A 17,948-nucleotide genomic window follows, 5' to 3' on the forward strand; every position below is an offset into this window, starting at 1 on the left:
TGCAACCAGTGTGAAGGAGAGGCGTGCGGATGTTCCAGAGTGCGTGGCACGGCGAGCACCGAGCCGCCAGCAGGCCCTCTCCACGCCCGCCTTCCCGGCCAGTGGCCTGCGCCTCCTGCGGCCCCTCCCGCCCCCACCGTGGCTTGGCCCAGCCGCGCCCGGGCCTAGAGAGAAAAAGTTTCCAAACCTCGCTTCTTCGCGCTGATTGGCCGAGTCAGACGCGTCCCGAGAGCGGCAGCCAATGGGAGGCGCGGACCGCGCAGTACCGGCGAGGCTGGAGGGCAAGAAAGGCCTGCTGGCCCGCGCCTCGCTGGGATCGTCGCCGCCCGGGCTGGGTAAGTGGAGCCAGGCTGCGGGTGGGTCTCCGCCACGCCCGCAGCATCCATCCGACGTGTCCCCCACACCTGCCCTCCTCAGCTTTCCACCTTCCATCCGTGAGCTCCGCCGCTCGCTCTGACCAACTCCGTTCCTCTTCTGCTGTCTGCTTTCCTATCCTCGAACGTCCTCAAGACCCATGCCCACGCCGCCCCAAGGCCCCCCGAGTTCTTCGTCTGCCCCTTCACCCCACAGTTTCCGGGTCCCCAACTGCTGCCGCACGGATACCAACCTATATTCAACCTTCCCCTCGATGCCTATAGGTCTCGGCCGCTGGACGTTTCAAATTTCCCTAGACAGCACTTTGGATCGGATAAACTTTATCCGACAAAGGGTGAGAGTGCTTACCCCACACCTTGGATGTTGGCCCAGCTCACCTACCTCTTTGAGGTCCTGGGCAACCCGGAGTCACCTTGACTCCGGAGCGACTTTATATTTCCTAAATCATCTCGACTTTTTGCCAGGTTGTTCATCCTTCTGCTTTTTAGCCGGATCTTTGCTCAACTTCTCTGGCTGGGTGGAGGTTTGTTATTGGCTCTGCCACCTGTTTCTGTGTATTGTGTGCTAGGATAACATTTTAGGACTCAGAATGGGTGCTTTTGAAGTATAGTCTGATAGAAACTACTCCAGAGCCTGAGGGTATCTGACCACGCACTTCTCTTCCCCAACACACTGGTATTCAGCCAGTTTTGAGGTTTAAGTAACTCCCCTTTCAGAATTCCATATGGAGACGAGTAAGAGGAACTTACAGAACTATGACCAACCCTCCAACCCTTCTGAAGTCGCATGTCTTTGTATTTAAGCAGCAAGAAGACAAGCTAGGCTTAGTACTCTTGATGTGTTTGACCTGGAACTTGCTCTATAGACCAGGCTGGCCTCGAACTCAAGTTGATTCTCTTGCCTTTGCCTCCCAAGTGCTGGGATTAGAGGTGTCCACCATCACCTGGCTCCCATTCACTTCTTGTTTATTTGATAGAGATATAAACTTGGGCTAGAGAAGGGTATTGGTTCATTCGATATTGGTATCGAGTATTGGTGATCAACTTGGCTAGCTTTCTTCACTCAGACATCACTTTATTTCTTTCCTAGAAATTTGAAATTAGAGGTGTGTGACTTGAGTGTATTCTAAGTTTTGTAAACTTAATTTTGGGGGGCTCCTCCCAACAAAACCAATCCTAGGGACTGAGGAGATGACTTAGCCACTAAAGTTCTTATTTCAAAGTGTGAGGACCTAAGTGATGTCCCCAGCACCAAAAAGCTGGTGTGATGGTGCACACCTGTGATTTGCAGTACCCAGCTTGGGGGACGGGGGACGGGGGGGGGGGGGGCTGAGGCTTGCTGCCCAGTGCAGGAGAATGTGAGCCCCGGGTTCAATGAGAGACCTTACCTCAAAAATAAATAAATAAAAATAAAAAGGTGGAGAGTGGTAGAGGAAGACACCTGATGTCACTTGTGACCCTGCATGCACACAAACGCCTGCGCACACACACAAACCCCACTTCTGGCTCCTCATGCACAGGAATACTTGCACATACACAGAAACCCCATGCTGAAATGAATTCTTAGAAGTGTAAAAGCACGTTATGGGAAACAGGTGCTTTTTAAAATTTGCTTTTTGAATTTTGTGTGGTGTGTGTACTTGTTAGCATAGAGGTACTGTGTGGCGTACCAGAAGTCTATGAGAGGACTCTTTCTTCTGTTGTTTTCCATCTTAACTCTTGTATTGGTTTATTTTTAAGGCTCACTGAACTTGAAACTCCTTAGTTGGGCTAGGTTGGCTGGCCACTGAACTTTAGGGATCTTGCCTATCTCTGTCTCCCCACACCTAGCACTGGGATTATAGAACACCAGTGTGCAGCTTTTTACATGGGTGTTTTGGATTTGAACTCAGGCTTGTGTTTGTATGAGAGCCTTTTACTGGTTGAGCCATTTCCCCTGCCCTACCAAACATATTTGTGTGGTCCCTGAATGGGAGAGATTGGTCCACAGAGGCGTAAGATAGCAAGCACCCAGGCATTGAAAAGCAAGTTACCACCACATGAGTAAGATAAATGCACATCATATTCTCTTGGGTTCTGATAGTACTTGGAATTACACCCGTGTGCCTTAGCCGAGGTCTCCCCTGCCTGAGCTGGTTACCTAGTGCTTTGTCTCAATTTTATTTTTGAGAATAGTCTTGGTCTTTCTAAGTTGTCCAGACTGGACTCACATTTAGAAATCCTCTGCTTCACATGTCATAGTAGCTGGGATTGTAGGCATGGACCACCACTCTGTTTTTAAGATAGCAGGCACAAAGCTATGTGTTATGCAACCTGGTATTAACACCTATTATAATAGTGTTTTTAAAAGACTGTGGTCCAAACTGACTTCCTGCCAATCTATGTGCAACTTTGCAGTTCTTGAATTGACTTCAAAAAAGACATAGTGCATTTGGGTCTAGTTGCTTCCACCACTGCTTCATGGTTGTTAGAGATGATCAAGGCTGCAGTAGCTGCTGCCTCTGGCTGTTCCTGCTCCTCTTCCTCCCCGCTTTCCCATTCTCTTTCTCTTTTAACCCCCTTCTCTCTTCCCTTCCTCCTCGTTTTTTTTCTCACTATCATCTCAGGGTTCATATGGCCCAGGACTTCTCAAGGATGGCCTTGAACTTCTGACCTTCCTGCTTCTGTCTCCTTGATGCTGAGATTCCAGGCATGCAAGTGATGGAACCCTAGACTTCACAAATGTTAGGCAAACCCTGTACCAGTGACTGCTCTGCCCATCTCCTAGAGCAGAACAGCCAGCCTAAAGAGGTTAAAGTCTCTTGAAAAGTTATTACACAGTAAACTTCAATAAATAACTCTGAAAGAAATGACTCTTCATGAGACATTTTGCATGCTTTCTGTGGTAGAGAGCAGTGCTGCAGGGGTTTGAGAGACAATTCCAAATAAAAAGAAAAATCTTATATTTTGAAGATTGCAATTTCTTAAGCAAGAGATGTAGCTGTCACTTATCTCTTGTAGCTTTCCCCCTCCTTTTGAAATGTTTTTAGAATGTGTATGGTTTTGATGGACGTGCCATTCCTGTGCTGCCAGTTGGTGTGTGAGTTATCAAGCTGAGTCCAGGTCCCTGCCCAGTTTCTCCTCAGTACTTGAGATTCAGATTCATAGACTCTTTCTTCTCTATAATGAAGGCCTCGTCCTCCCAACTGTGAGAGCAACACTGTGATGATGGTTTGTTTGTGCCCTATTGAGAGGGTGAGAGGGTGTGAGGGTGTGGGCCTGTTGGAGTGGGTGTGGCCCTGTTGGGGTAGGTGTGGCCCTGTTGGAGTAGGTGTGTCATTGTGGGTGTGGACTTTATGACCCTCATCCTAGCTGCCTGGAAGCCAGTATTCTGCTAGCAGCCTTCAGATGAAAATGTAGAACTCTGGGCTGGTGAGATGGCTCAGTGGGTAAGATCACTGACTGCTCTTCCGAAGGTCCTGAGTTCAAATCCCAGCAACCACGTGGTGGCTCACAACCATCCGTAACGAGATCTGACGCCCTCTTCTGGTGTGTCTAAAGATAGCTACAGTGTACTTACATATAATAATAAATAAATCTTTGGGTGGAGTGACCAGCAGGGCCTGAGTGAGCAGAGGTCCTGAGTTCAATTCCCAGCAACCACATGAAGGCTCACAACCATCTGTACAGCTACAGTGCACTCATATACATAAAATAAATAAATAAATCTTTTTTAAAAAAGAAAGAAAGAAAGAAAGAAAATGTAGAGCTCTCAGCTCCTTCTGCACCATGCCTGCCTGGATGCTGCCATGCTCCTCCTTGATGATACTGGACTGAACCTCTGAACCTGTAAGCCAGCCCCAATTAAGTGTTGTTCTTCTAAGAGTTGCCTTGGTCATGGTATCTGTTCACAGCAGTAAAACTCTAACTAAGACAAACACCTCTCCTGTAACCCCCACACATGACTTCCATCTGTTTCTTTCCTGAACATCAAGTTTTAAACTTCCCTAGGCAAGATAACAATGATTTGAGAAGTTTTTATTTTTTGTTTTTCCTGCTGAGCACTGTGGCACATGCCTACAGTCCTAGCACTTAGGAAGTAGAAGCAAAAGGATCATATGTTCAAAGTCAGCATGAGATACATAATGAGTTCCAGGCCAGCTGGGGCTACATAGTAAGATCCTGTCTCAAAGACCTCTCTCCCCTTCCCCTCCTGTTTCCTTTTCTGCCTCGCCCTTCCTCTTCTCTTTATGGGTTCACGTTCATGTGTGTGCAGGTGTGTGTTCATATGGAGGTCAGAGCTTGTAAGACAAGGTCGCTGTGTGTAGCATGTATACCAAGCTAGCTGGCTCATGAGCTTCTGAGGAACCTGTCTCTTGTAGTGATGTTTTTACAGCTAAAAAGTAGTGTTGGTTTTGTCTTGAAGAGTGATTTTTGTGTGTATACACATGTGGACACCCATGAAGGTTGACATCTGATGTCTTGGTCACTCTCCACTTTTTTTTTTTTTTTTGATAGTTTTTATACACTTTGGCCATACTCAGCCCTCCATGCTCTCTTCAATCCCCACACCTCAAATTCCCATTCCACTATCTTGTCTTGTTTTTGTTTTTGCCTTGTGACGTACTGGTGTCAATGAACCTGAAGCCCACTGATTTGGCCAGACCAGCTGGCCAGTGAGCTCTGGGGAACCTGCTGTTTGTTCCACACAACCCTCCAGCACTGGGGTCATAGCCTAACTTTTTACATGAGTGTTTGGGATTGAAACACAGGCCCTCAAGCTGTGTGACAGGCAGGCACTCAACCCACTGAGCCATCTCCCCGGCCTATTCCCCTCCCCCACTTTATGCCCGGTCTCACTGTATTGCCCAGGTTGGTTTCAGATTCCTAGGCTTGGGCTGCAAACCTCTTTTCTCCATTTCCCAAAAGGCACCACTGCCCCAGGCTCCTGTTGTTTTGAAAGTCTCCTGGACTCTGTTTTCCTCCTTTGTTCTGGGTTCTAATTTTATCTACCTTCCTTTCTGCTCCTGAATTGCTGCGCAGAAGATCCATTTTACTCCTTGGCCCTCCCCAGCCAGCCACACCACCAGGATGAGCCTCTGAGCTGAAGAGTCCGTCTGTCACCGAGTGCCCCAGTGGCTCCTTGTGGCAACCAAGCATTCCTTCTTTTCTCCTATCCTTCTGTCTTTCTGGTGTCTTTCTCTGTGGCCCAGGTTAGCTAAGGATCTTACATCCTCCTGCCTCAGCTTCCCGAGTGTCCACCACTGTACAGTTTGGCAGTAAGTTTGTTAATGTGTTTGAAAGGCTGCCTGTGGTCTAGCCCTGGAGTTCAGTCTCTGCTCTTTCCCTCCTCTACTTTCAGTCTTCCTCGGCTCCCACATAAGCCTAGCTACTGCTCTGCTGTCTGTGAGTTTGGTGTCCTCTTTTTCCTCATCCATCTGTTTTCCTATTCTACTCTTCTTTGAGATAGGGTCTCAGACTGGCCTTGAACTTGTGACCTTTTGGCCTCAGCTTCCTGAGTGTTGGGATGCCAGAGGCACCATGCCCAACTCTTTCCATGCTACTACCTCTGCACCACGTTGCCAGGCAGCCCACCTTGACTTCCAGGCTGAGTTTTGGGGAATTTGTATCACAGTGCTGCTTCTCAGGGGCGCATCCGTGTCCAAACCTACCAACAGTTGTCTACACGGCAGCCATTTGTTGTGGGTCAGCATCGCATGCGGAGGCCTGTCCCTGTGCTCACCTGGGGCTGTACAGTAATTTATGTAGAACTTCCCTCCCCTTCCGACACAAGTCCCCCCAGAGGAGCCAGGGATCTAGAAGACATCTTATTTGGATCTAAGGGCTAGGTACTAAGTGTTTGTGGAGAGATGATGTACATAAGCCCTGGGCTGCAACTGAAGGTAGGGTACTCTTTATTTGGATTTAGTTTTGGTTTTAGAGGAAGCATCTTTTTTTATTTGATCTAGCATGAAGTTTGGGCTTTTAGGGTTGTTACCCAGAAAAGTCACTAATAATTTTCAAACTTTTCTCCTAGACATCATGCCACAGGAAGAGTGAGCTCTTGCCCATTTTACCATGGAGGACTCGGGAAAGACCTTTGAATCAGAGGAGGAAGAAACAAGCTATTGGAGAGACCTGGCCATGACCTACAAACAGAGGTCAGTCCTGCAGCTTCCCTCCCTGTTTTCCCGGGGAGCGTGGTGGGCACCATGCACAGGATCACTTTTCTCTACAGAGGGCCCTGAGAGTTGGGAACTCAGACAGCCTGCCTAAGGCAGCAGCTGTGAGAGGTAGAGTTGGGATTTGAACTACAAACTGAGTCACCTAACCGTTCTAACATCTCATTGTGTGTTCTAGATGGGTCTTTATCTATGTCTGATCTTCTATGGGGAAGATTTACCTGTGCCTATTGAAATAGACTGTTGCTGCCCAGTTGCTCAAGGTCAGGAGCACTTGTTTTTGTAGAGGATCCAGGGTCAGTTCCCAGTGGCCACATGGTGACTCACAGCCATCCTTAACTCTAGTTCCAGAAGAGCCTGTACCTTCTTCTGATCCCCTTGGGCATTAGGCTTGCATTTGGTCTACATACATGCAGGCAGGCAAAACACGTGTACACATAAAGTAAGACTGAAAAAAGATAGCCTCTTGAAGAGCTTAAATTTGAGAGAGAGAGAGAGAAAGAGAGAGAGAGAGAGAATGAGATTGAAAAAACACTATAATTCAGACTGGTCTTGAATTCTTGAGCCTCCTGCCTCAGACTCCTGAATGCTAAGATTATAGCTGTGTACTTCAGTGCCAGCTCTCACAAGCTGTCGTTTTTTCCATAAAAATGGGAATAATGGTGGCTGATTAAAGTCATGATCCACACACCCTACCAGCATCATTAATTCTGTGATAAATGTATTTGTAATACTGTTGCAGGGCAGAGAATACACAGGAAGAACTCAGAGAGTTCCAGGAAGGAAGCCGAGAATACGAAGCTGAATTGGAGACTCAGCTGCAGCAGATTGAAACCAGGAACCGGGACCTCTTGTCAGAGAATAACCGCCTTCGCATGGAGCTGGAGTCTGTGAAGGTGAGGGACCCTGGGGGGCGTGTGCACAGGTAGGATGGCTGTGGCAAGCAGGGGCTGCATGGCAAGGAAGGAAGGAAGTGACTGCAGCAGGCCCAATCCCTTCTGCCGTCCCTGTGCCTGTGGTCATTGGACTTTTTCTGCCCCAGTAGGTGGAAATCCATGAAAAGCAAGCTGTATACATGGCCTACAGCCCTTCTTGGTGGTGTCTGTACTGATTTCACAAGGGACATGGCAAGGAGACTGCAGTATCAGAATTGTAGCTTCTTCTTGAGACTGAGTCAGGTAGCCCAGGCTCGCTGTGAGCAGCCCTGAATTTACTATGTAAAGGTGATCACCATCATGCTTGGCTTTAGAATGTCTCCTGCGGGGCTGGTGAGATGGCTCAGTGGGTAAGAGCACCCGACTGCTCTTCTGAAGGTCCCGAGTTCTAATCCCAGCAACCACATGGTGGCTCACAACCATCCGTAACGAGATCTGGCGCCCTCTTCTGGAGTGTCTGAAGACAGCTACAGTGTACTTACATATAATAAATAAATAAATCTTAAAAAAATATATATATATCATGTGATATGAGAGTTTAAAAAAAAAAAAAAAAAAGAATGTCTCCTGCTTGTATATTGCAAGGTACAGCATGGTATCTCTTAGCTACATATGGCTATTGGAATGAAAGCTAATGAGGAAAAAATTAATTCTACTAACATTACCACAGTTCGACTGCTCTGTATCCACATATTACTCATGGGTTTCACTTCTGGACACAGGGACTACAGAATATCATCTTCTAGAACATTCTGTTGGACCATGCCTGTCATAAGTAGGTTTATTAACTGAGCAGGTTTTACCCGGACCCCTTCTTGCCTTTATTTTCCATGGTTTGGGTTACAAACAAAATCCAAAAAATATTAAATGGGAAATTCCAGCGATAAACAAGTTATACATTTTTTTTAAAGATTTATTTATTTATTATATGTAAGTACACTGTAGCTGTCTTCAGACACTCCAGAAGAGGGCGTCAGATCTTGTTACAGATGGTTGTGAGCCACCATGTGGTTGCTGGGATTTGAACTCCGACCTTCGGAAGAGCAGTCGGGTGCTCTTACCCACTGAGCCATCTCACCAGCCCCAAGTTATACATTTTAAATAACTTTTATTATGGTATGATATTATAATCATTCCATTTTGTAATTATTATTAATTCCTTAGTTTGTAAATTAAGCTTTATATGCTAACACAGCAAAACAAACATGGGAATACTAAAACATGTACAGGGTGTAGCAGAGTGTCTTAGAATGTGTCCTCTCAGGTAGAAATGAAGCACTGTGTTGCCTCTTGAGCCTGGACACCATTGTAACTAAGCCACTGAGCCTTGCATTGAAAGGCAGTGAGTAGTATTTCTGGCCTTCATCTGCCAGAAGCAAATAGCACTCCCAAATTCTCTGGTTGTGATGGTCAAAAATCCTTCGAGGCTTTCAAGATGGCTCAGCTGGTAAAGGTAGCCATCGAGCCTGGTGACCTGAGTTTGATTCCTGAGACGGACATGGTGGTAGGAGAGAACTGGCACTAGCCAGTTTTTCTCTGGCCTCTGTCCCCTCAGGAGTGGGATCTCTCCTTCCAGTACATGGGTCCCAGGGATCTAGCGCAGGTCATTAGGCTTGGCTGCAGTTGCCACTTTGCCAGCACAGTTTAATGGTTGTTTGTTTTGTTTTATTTTGTTGGGTTGTTTTTTTTTTTTTTTTTTTTTTTTAATTTTTTGAGATAGGGTTTCTCTGTGTTGCCTTGTCTGTCCTGGAACTCTGTATACCAGGCTGGCCTCGAACTCAGAAATCTGCCTGCCTCTGCCTCTCAAGTGCTGGGACTAAAGGCGTGCGCCACCACTGCCGAACTGTTGGTTTGTTTTGAGACAGAATTTCTCTGCAGTTTCAAGGTTTTAAATATATATATATATTTAATCTCAGAAGCTAAGATTTATGAAGCTTCCCAGAAAAAATAAACAGGGTTTCTAACTTCCTTTGAGAGAGATGCCTGGCTTCATAAGGCCTGCATTAGTCCATACCAATGGATAGTTGGGCCCAGCCTGTCCTGGTCACACCAAATATTATCTCTTGCTCTTGTCCTATGTAGGGTCCAAATTTCTTCCTGACCCTGGAAGTATTTTCATTTGGCCTCTGAAACAGGCAATGAGGAATCGTTACTCTTCAGTTATTGAGTAATTTTATGCTTCAAGACTGAACTTTGAGCTTGCAGAAGACCTCTTCATTACAACCTCTGGTCAGAGGCATGAGGCTCCACACAGACTAAGGGAAAAATACTGTAGAGAGAGCCTGCCACTTGTAACTGCCTATTAGTCACCTTTGGCAGGTGTATCAATGGTTCATCCAGCCTTGAATTCAGCAGCCTGTGAGGCATCAAACAGCAGGTACTGAGCCTCTGTCATCTGACAGTGAAAGCCCTGTGAGACCACAGTTTTCATGTCCTAAACTCAAACTGTCTGAATCCCTACAGGCAGAGGATCTGGGTCTCCACATCTTAATGATCTAGGACCCAGGTTCCTTTTGCTTATGTGCAGTCACTTGCTTTTGTCTTCTTGCCAGGAAACCCCAGAAGCCTTAGGATGTTGAAGGTCACTTGATGTTGTCAACCTATAAATCACTTATCGGCCACTGTGATCATTCTTCTTTCACAGGGGCTCTCGTCCTACATTCTGGTCTGGGCACCATTTATTACCTCCTGTACATCTGTCTGAGTCTTACGATAGCTTTGCATCTTGGATCCAGGCAGGAAGAAAGCTAGCTTTTCTCTTCTTTTTCTTTTCTTTTTTTTTTTCACTTCCTTGATGGCCTGTGTGTTGGTTTGAATAGGAATGACCCCATAGTGTCTTGTGTTTGAATGTTTTGCCCATAGGGAGTGGCACTATTAGGTGGTGGTAGCCTTGTTAGAGTAGATATGGCCTTGTTGGAGGAAGTGTGTCACTGTGGAAGCAGGCTTTGAAGTCTCATATGCTCAAGCTAGGTCTAGTGTGGCAGTCTCCTGCTGCCTATGAATCCAGATGGAGAACTCTCACCTCTTCCTCTTGCACCACATCTTCTGCCTGCCTGCCACTATGCTTCTCACCATGATGACAATGGGTGAAACCTTTGAGCCTGTAAGCCAGCCCCAATGAAATGTATTCCTTTATAAGAGTTGCCATGGCCATGGTATCTTTTCTCAGCAATAGAAACCCTAACTAAGACAACCTGCATGGAGATTGTGTAGTGTCTTTGCTTGAAGAGCACAAGCCCTGGTGGCCCTGATCTTGGCTGGATTATTTGTTGCAGGTCAACTCTGGGCCAGGCAAGTTACTGAGTCTTAGTTTCCACGTCTCTGGTGTGGGCTCAGATGAATTAACACACAGTAGGTTCATAAGTGTTAACTGCTCCAGATGGGCAGCAGCTAGCCAGTGAGGTGTCATCAGAACCTTTCCTTGCTCTTGGAAAGCACCGGCCAATCAAACTGATCCTCCTTTACTTTGCTGTGGACTGTCTTGGATCAAAAAGGTTAGGATGGTTGTCATTAAATATCTGATGACTCCTTTTGTGAGGTTCTAGCAACTGAAGTCATCCCTGCTGTTCTGTTCAAGTACAGTGCTCAAGCACAAAGCCATATTGAGTTGTAACTGGGGCCTGGTGAGTGAGTGCATGTGACTATGGACACCTTGAATAATTCATTTGAAGGTCAGTGAGCTCTGCAAGGACCAGGTGAGAGTGGACAGGATGCATGTAGCAGGTGGTGAGAGGATTGGCAGGCACATGGTTGGGAAAGTTGGGGCGTGCATGCTTTTTTGTTTGTTTGTTTTAAAGATTTATTTATTTATTTTATGTGAGTACACTGTAGCTATATAGATGGTTGTGAACCTTCATGTGGTTGTTCCTCCTCTGTTCGCTCTGGTCAACCCTGCTCGCTCAGTCCTTGCTTGCTCCGGCCCAACGATTTATTTATTATTATACATAAGTACACGGTAAGTAACTGACTTCTGACGTACCAGAAAAGGGTGTCAGATCTCCTAACGGGTAATTGTGAGCCCCGATGTGGTTGCTGGGATTTGACCTCAGGACCTTTGGAAAAGCAGTCAGTGCTCTTATCCAGTGAGCCATCTCGACAGCCCTGGCGTGTGCATTCTTTGAATGACTGTCACTTATCCTTCACAGCATCTTCTGTTGTCCTGGCTAGTTTTGTGTCAAGCTGGAGTCATCTAAAAGGAGAGAACCTCAGTTGAAAAAAATGTCTCCACTATAGGGCATTTTCTTAATTAGTGGTTATTGGAGAGGACCTATCCTGTTGTGCATGCAGCCATCCCTGGGCTGGTGGTCTTGAGTTCTATAAGAAGGAAGGCTAAGCAAGCCATGAGGAGCAAGACAGTAAACAGCATTCCTCCACAGCCTCTGCATTAGCTCCTACCTCCAGGTTCTTGCACTGTTTGAGTTCCTGTCCTGACTTCCTTTAATGATAAACAGTAATATGGAAATACAAGCCAAATGAACTCTTTCCTCCCTAAATTGCTTTGGTCATGGTGTTTCATCACAGTACTTAGTAACCCTAACCAGGACAACAACTGATCTTATATGAAATTTCAGGCCTGTGGAGAGAAGGTTCTGTTGACTGAGCTCAGGGGAGGCCAAGAGAGGAGGCCTGAAGCTGCCTCATAGGGGTCATATGAAGAAATACCTCAGAGACCCTAAAATGAAGAGAGAGACATTCCTTAGGATGTTGGGGTCATATTGAGACTGTGCCTCAGGTGGGGACTGAGAAAGCTTGTGCAAAAGCCCCAATACTGTATAAACTGACTCTACCTGGAAGATGGAGACAGGACAGGCAGTTCAAGAGGATCCTTTGCTTCTTGGGTCCATAGCTTATTCGAGGCCAATCTGGCACACATGAGATACTATCTCAAGGAAAGAAGATGAGGTATTGTTGCTGGGGTTGAAGGAGGGGAAGAGCTTATATTCAGTGGCCAAAGCCATCAAATGTTTTGTACAGATAGATAGCACCATCCATGAGTGCCACCCTGTATTTGATGGTGGGGTGATGATAAGGAAGGGATGCAAACATGGATTGTCAGCGTTCACTCACTGACCAGACTTCTGGTCTGTTCTGCAGGAGAAGTTTGAGATGCAGCACTCAGAGGGTTACCGGCAGATCTCAGCCTTGGAGGATGACCTGGCGCAGACGAAAGCCATTAAAGACCAACTGCAGAAATACATCAGGGAACTGGAACAAGCCAATGATGACCTGGAAAGAGCCAAACGGTAGGCGGGGCAAGGAAAGTTTAGTGAGGTGACAACCACAGACCTGAGTGTGAAGAAATTAGTGCTGTGCGTGACAAATGGCAGCACTAATGGCTCGTGGACCAGATGGACTATGTTTACCGTTTCTGGTGTTCTGCCTGCCTTCCTGAGGATGAGAGTTTTTGTCTGGTTTAAAAGACTGCCCTCAGGATTTCTTACAGAATAAGACTTTATGATAGACTCTTACTTATCTAAGAATGTCTCTATTTTGCCTCCATTCTTGCATATATGTGTGTGCTGTGAATACCCATGCACACCCATGAACATTTGTGTTTGTGAATGTGGATGCACATTTAACAGAAATCAGGACAAGGTTGAGTGTTCTTGGTCCTTGCCTTCCATGTTAGACTCATGTGAGCTTTCAGGTCTGTGAGCTCTCAGGTCTGTGAGCCTTCAGACTGTCCTGTCTTCCTGTAGGTATGCTGAGACTGTAGACGGTCTCATTTTAACATGTCTAGCTTTTACATGGCTTTTGGAGATTAGAATTCAGGTCTTCATCCTTGCAAGGCCCTATGGGCCCTCCCCTCTGTAGATTTTGAGATAGGGTCTTGTTGTATACCCTCCAGCTCACAGGCTTCAAGGATCTGCTCTTCTCTCTTCTCCCTTGCTTTTTTTTTTTTTGAAACAGATTTTCTGGTGGGTTGGAACTCTGTGGCCTCAGATTCATAACAAGGCTCCTAATTGACATTCCCTCCCACCCAACACCCCCAGTGTTGGGATTTCAGGTGTGCTGGCTTTCCATGCTGGCTTGGAGGATATTTTCATTAGATAGAGAATTCTGGCCTGACAGGCTTAGACTTTGAAGGTGATGTTGCAATCTCTATAATTCTTGTTTCTCTATATGTCCCAAGAGCTGTTTTCTATCATTGCTCTCGGGTTCTCATCAGCTTTGGTTTTCTGTGGTTTGATGGACTGTGGTCCACACTACATATCTCTTGCAAGAGATTTATTTGAGGCAGAGGTGGGCCTCAGAGTCGGGACATAAAGAGAGAAATGGAGAAGAGAGAGCAAGAGAGTGGGTAGCAGGGACTCATTAAGGGTTATGTGTCCCACTTAGTGGCTGGTTTAGCTGCTGGTGCTGAGGTGCTGAAGGTGAGCTGGGCTAACATTTGTGTTTCATCAAATTTCACTTTGGTCACTCTTTCTCCAAATACTTCTTCATTGCTTGCTTGCTTGCTTGCTTGCTTGCTTGCTTGCTTGCTTGGAGGCAGGATCTCACTAAGCGCCTCTGACTGGCCTAGACCAGGCTTTCCTTAGATTTACAAAGATCTCCCTGGCTCCTGTTTCCTTTTGAGGCGTGATCTGGATTCGGTCCACATATGAATCCTGTCATATGGGTTTCAGAGGTTGTGCTCCTCCCTTTTCTCTTTCTTCCTCTCACTGTGGTCTGCACTACGTTGATATGGTTGTACAGGTGCATCTGGAGGAGAGAGCACAATTTTGGGCATCTTCCTCTGTTGCTTTCATCGTAGTTTTTGAGGCAGGATTTTTTCACTGGACCTGGACTTGCTGTCCTGGCTAGACTGGCTGCCAGGCAGCGCCTAGGTCTCTCTTTTCTCCAGCTGCACACGGGGAGATTTCATACTTGCCGCCATACCCAGCTTTTATGCAGGTGCTGGGGATCCAAACCCAGGTTCTCCTGTTTGCACAGCAAGCACTTTACACGCAGAGCCTTCATTTGTTTTTCCTTTAATCTTGTCTATTTCTATTGTTTTAATTTAAAATTCTCTTTCCTCTAATCTGTGTTAAGCTGGTTATTGCTAAAATTCCTTCACAGGAGGAAGACTTAAACAACAGCTACCTCTCCTAAAGTCCAAACAAAAACCAAGGCGTGATTCTTCTAAAGTTCACTTTGGGGAAACAGAGTTCACTGGGCTTCCTTACAGAGCATAGGTGAGGGGTCACTCACAGGGTATTGGTGCTTCTTCCCCAAAGACCACACCTGAAAAGCACACCTAGTAGGGTGAGGGCTTCCCAGGGGCAGCATAAATGGAGCCTTCCTCCCCTAGACTTCTGACTATTCTCTAGCTCTTCTTTGAGGCCACATGCAATTAAGGCAGAGTTTTGTAGTTGCATGCTTTAGGTGGAAGGGAGTCTGATACTCAGGTGACAGTCTTGTGCCAACCCTCCCTGTTGGGCTATAAACACTCAACAGGCACAGCTGGGATGAAGCCTTTGCAAGGGGATGCAGCCAGATGCGTCTGAACTCTCCAAGATCCACTCAGTCACTGGATTAAATGAGATTTGATTTTAAACATTTGTTTTTTCAGAACTAGAATTTCCATTTTGTTGTGCTTGTTGTCGTCATCGTCTCCTCCTCCTCCCCCTTCCCCTCCCCTCCCCTCCCCCTCCTCCTCGTCCTTCCCCTCCCCCTTCCTCTTCCTCCTCCTCACCCTTCCCCTCCCCCATCCTCCTTCCCCACCCCCCCTTCTTTATCTCTATTCCTTCCTGCACTGAGCTTTCTTCCTGTCTCAGATCCTAAGCATAGTCACAGTGGCTGTTTTTAACCTTTGACCTATTTCCAGCAAGGCCATCTCAGTGTTGATCCAGTGATTGTCTTTTTTCTTGAATTCTGTCAGGTTTTCATTGTCTCATAAGTCCAGTCAGTTTGGGTTGGGTGGTGAACACTGTAGTCCATGTGTCTGAGCCTGGGGTCCCATTAGCTGTTTGCCTCTGTCTCCTTTCCCAGGCAGATCACGTAGCTGATCGCACAGCCTTCTGTTTGTGGCAGGCGGTAGCTGAAATGTCTTTGGTCACTTTTAGTCTTTCCCTGTGTACTCGGGTTCAGAGGTCACCCAGAAATATGGGCAAGAGCTGTGCAGGTTTTGAGGCCCCTTGGTGGTGCTGGTTTTCTGTCACTACAGCTTTTTAAAATACAATTCTCTGAAGATGTAGAGTCAATAGCACTGCTCTCTGTCCAGCATTTCTTTCTGGATTTATATTTGGTCCAGTCTACAGCTGGTAGGATCTGTCCTGGCTAGTTTTATGTCAACTGGACTCAAGCTAAAGTCATCTGAGAGGAGGGAAGCTTATCTGAGAAAACACTTCCTTAAGATCAGGCCTGGGACTGGAGAGATGGCTCAGTGGTTAGACGCACAGGATGGTCTTCCAGAGGTCCTGAGTTCAAATCCCAGCAACCACATGGTGGCTCAAAACTATGTATAAGGAGATCTGGTGCCTTCTTCTGGCCTGCAGGCATACATGCAGCAGAACACTAACGCAATAAGTTAAAAAAAAAAAATCAGGCCTGTAGGGCAGTTTTTAAATTAGTGATGATGGGGGAGGGCCCAGCCCTCTATGGGTTGTACCATCCCTTAGCTGGTGGTCCTGGGTTCTTTAAGAAAAGCAGGCTGAGCAAGCCAGTGAGCAGTACTCCTTCATGGCCTCTGCGTCACCTCCTACCCCCAGGTTTCTGCCCTGCTTGAGTTCTTGGCCCAACTTCCTTCAGTGATGACTACTGATGATGTGAAAATGTAAGCCAAGTAAAACCTTTCCTCCCCCGGCTGTATTTGGTCATGGCTTTCATCCCAGTGATAGTAACTCATTAAGATAGCGTGTGAAGTCACATTCTGAAGTGGCCAGTGTCATTTTCTTTTTTTTTTTTTTTTTTTTTTTTGGTTTTTCGAGACAGGGTTTCTCTGTATAGCCTTGGCTGTCCTGGAACTCACTTTGTAGACCAGGCTGGCCTCGAACTCAGAAATCCGCCTGCCTCTGCCTCCCGAGTGCTGGGATTAACAGTGTCATTTTCACACATACATCTTTTATTAAAAGCAGGTCACACGGTCAGAGGGTGAGAGTACTCTACCCACAGTGAGGCTCCAGCAAGAATGTAGGCGCAGGGACAGATGGAGAGTTAGGATCAATAATGCCGTTCTCCGCAAGAGCGTCCATCGTACGTTCACATAATTCAATATTAGGCCCCTCCTCCCAACCCCCATCCCCTCCTCCTCTGAGAAGTCTGAGGCCACCATGGGTATCACCCACCCTGGCACATCAAGTCACTGCAGGACTAGGTACATCCTCTCCCATGAGTAAGAACACTTAACCACTGAATTATTCTCACCAGCTCAAGGGATGTTTGTTTGCTTGTTTGAATTTCTTAAAGGTTTTAAATTTTTATGTGCATGGTATTACAGTGCCTACAGAGGACAGAGAGGTCATTGATGCAAAACTGGACTTAGAGACAATTGGAAATTGCCATATGGGTGCTGGGAATTGAATAGCAGTAAGTGCTTTTAAACACTGAGTTATCTCTCCAGGCTCTTTTAAAAAGATTTTAATTGTGTGTTTAGGTATTTATATGTGAGTATAGGTGCCAGTGGATGCCAGAGGTGTGGATCCCCTGGAGCAAGAGCCTGATGGGGTGCTGGGAACTGAAAGTGGGTCTTCTGAAAGGGCAGTGCAGCCTGTACTCCTAACTGCTGAGCTATCTCTAGCCCCAGGGGAGTTTGGGGATTTTTTTGGTTTGGTTTTGCGGTTTATTTATTTATTTACTTACTTACTTAATTGTTTATTGTATGTGAATGTTCTCTCTATGTGAACACCTGATGCCAGAAGAGGGCATCAGATCCCAGGATAGATGATTGTGAGCCACCATGTGGCTGCTGGGAATGGAACTCAGGACCTCTGGAGGAGCAGACAGTGCTCTTAACCACTGAGCTCTCTCTCGCCAGCCCTGTTTGATTTGTTTGTTTTTAATGGAAATTCAAACAAAAAGAAAAGAGATACTGTTTAGCACTCTGTCATGAAAGTGGGAGGGCCTCATGAGACCCCAACCCCCCCCACCCCCCCACCCCCCCCCTTCCCCCGAGGATTTTTGAGTAGTTGCTAATGGCTGCTAGAGATTTTCCTTTAATGGTGCAGCACTCGAAGATGGCCATACCCCTGGGAGCCACCCTCACTAGCTCGTTGGGTCACATAAAGACATGAAAACAAAAGAGGATAGTGGAAGAGTGTAGGGGACAGAAAGGGGTAATGAGTGGTTATGGTAAACATGATCAAAATGATGCTCTTGTATGAAAGCGCCATAATTAATATATGCTGATAGAATAAAATAAAAGGCATTGTTATTCCTCCACCTCTGGTCCCCCATAATGGAACCTTTTGTACTCAGAGTTGTACATCGTGCTTTTCCACTTAACAACGAATGCTGGAGATACTGTCTGTTGAAGGATACAGAACACCCTTGATCTTTTT

The 17,948-nt window shown here is 46.4% G+C and overlaps 1 protein-coding gene across 4 annotated transcripts in view; it reads left to right on the plus strand.

Annotated features, from left to right (window-relative positions):
* Nde1 (nudE neurodevelopment protein 1) overlaps positions 1 to 17,948 on the plus strand; it is a 30,855-nt gene continuing 12,907 nt past the window's right edge. The window contains exons 1-4 of one of the 4 annotated variants that reach the window (XM_085832291.1): positions 1 to 335; positions 6,391 to 6,514; positions 7,278 to 7,431; positions 12,565 to 12,713. In XM_085832291.1, the coding sequence (XP_085688417.1) occupies positions 6,432 to 6,514; positions 7,278 to 7,431; positions 12,565 to 12,713 (386 nt within the window). In that variant the 5' untranslated portion in view covers positions 1 to 335; positions 6,391 to 6,431. The remainder of the gene's footprint in view (positions 336 to 6,390; positions 6,515 to 7,277; positions 7,432 to 12,564; positions 12,714 to 17,948) is intronic. The other 3 variants (XM_021184687.3, XM_021184688.3, XM_021184686.2) reach the window with 3 other exon arrangements.

Source organism: Mus caroli, unplaced genomic scaffold, assembly GCF_978045245.1.
Source record: "Mus caroli unplaced genomic scaffold, Mus_caroli_1 scaffold_17, whole genome shotgun sequence".
NCBI lineage: Eukaryota > Metazoa > Chordata > Mammalia > Rodentia > Muridae > Mus > Mus caroli.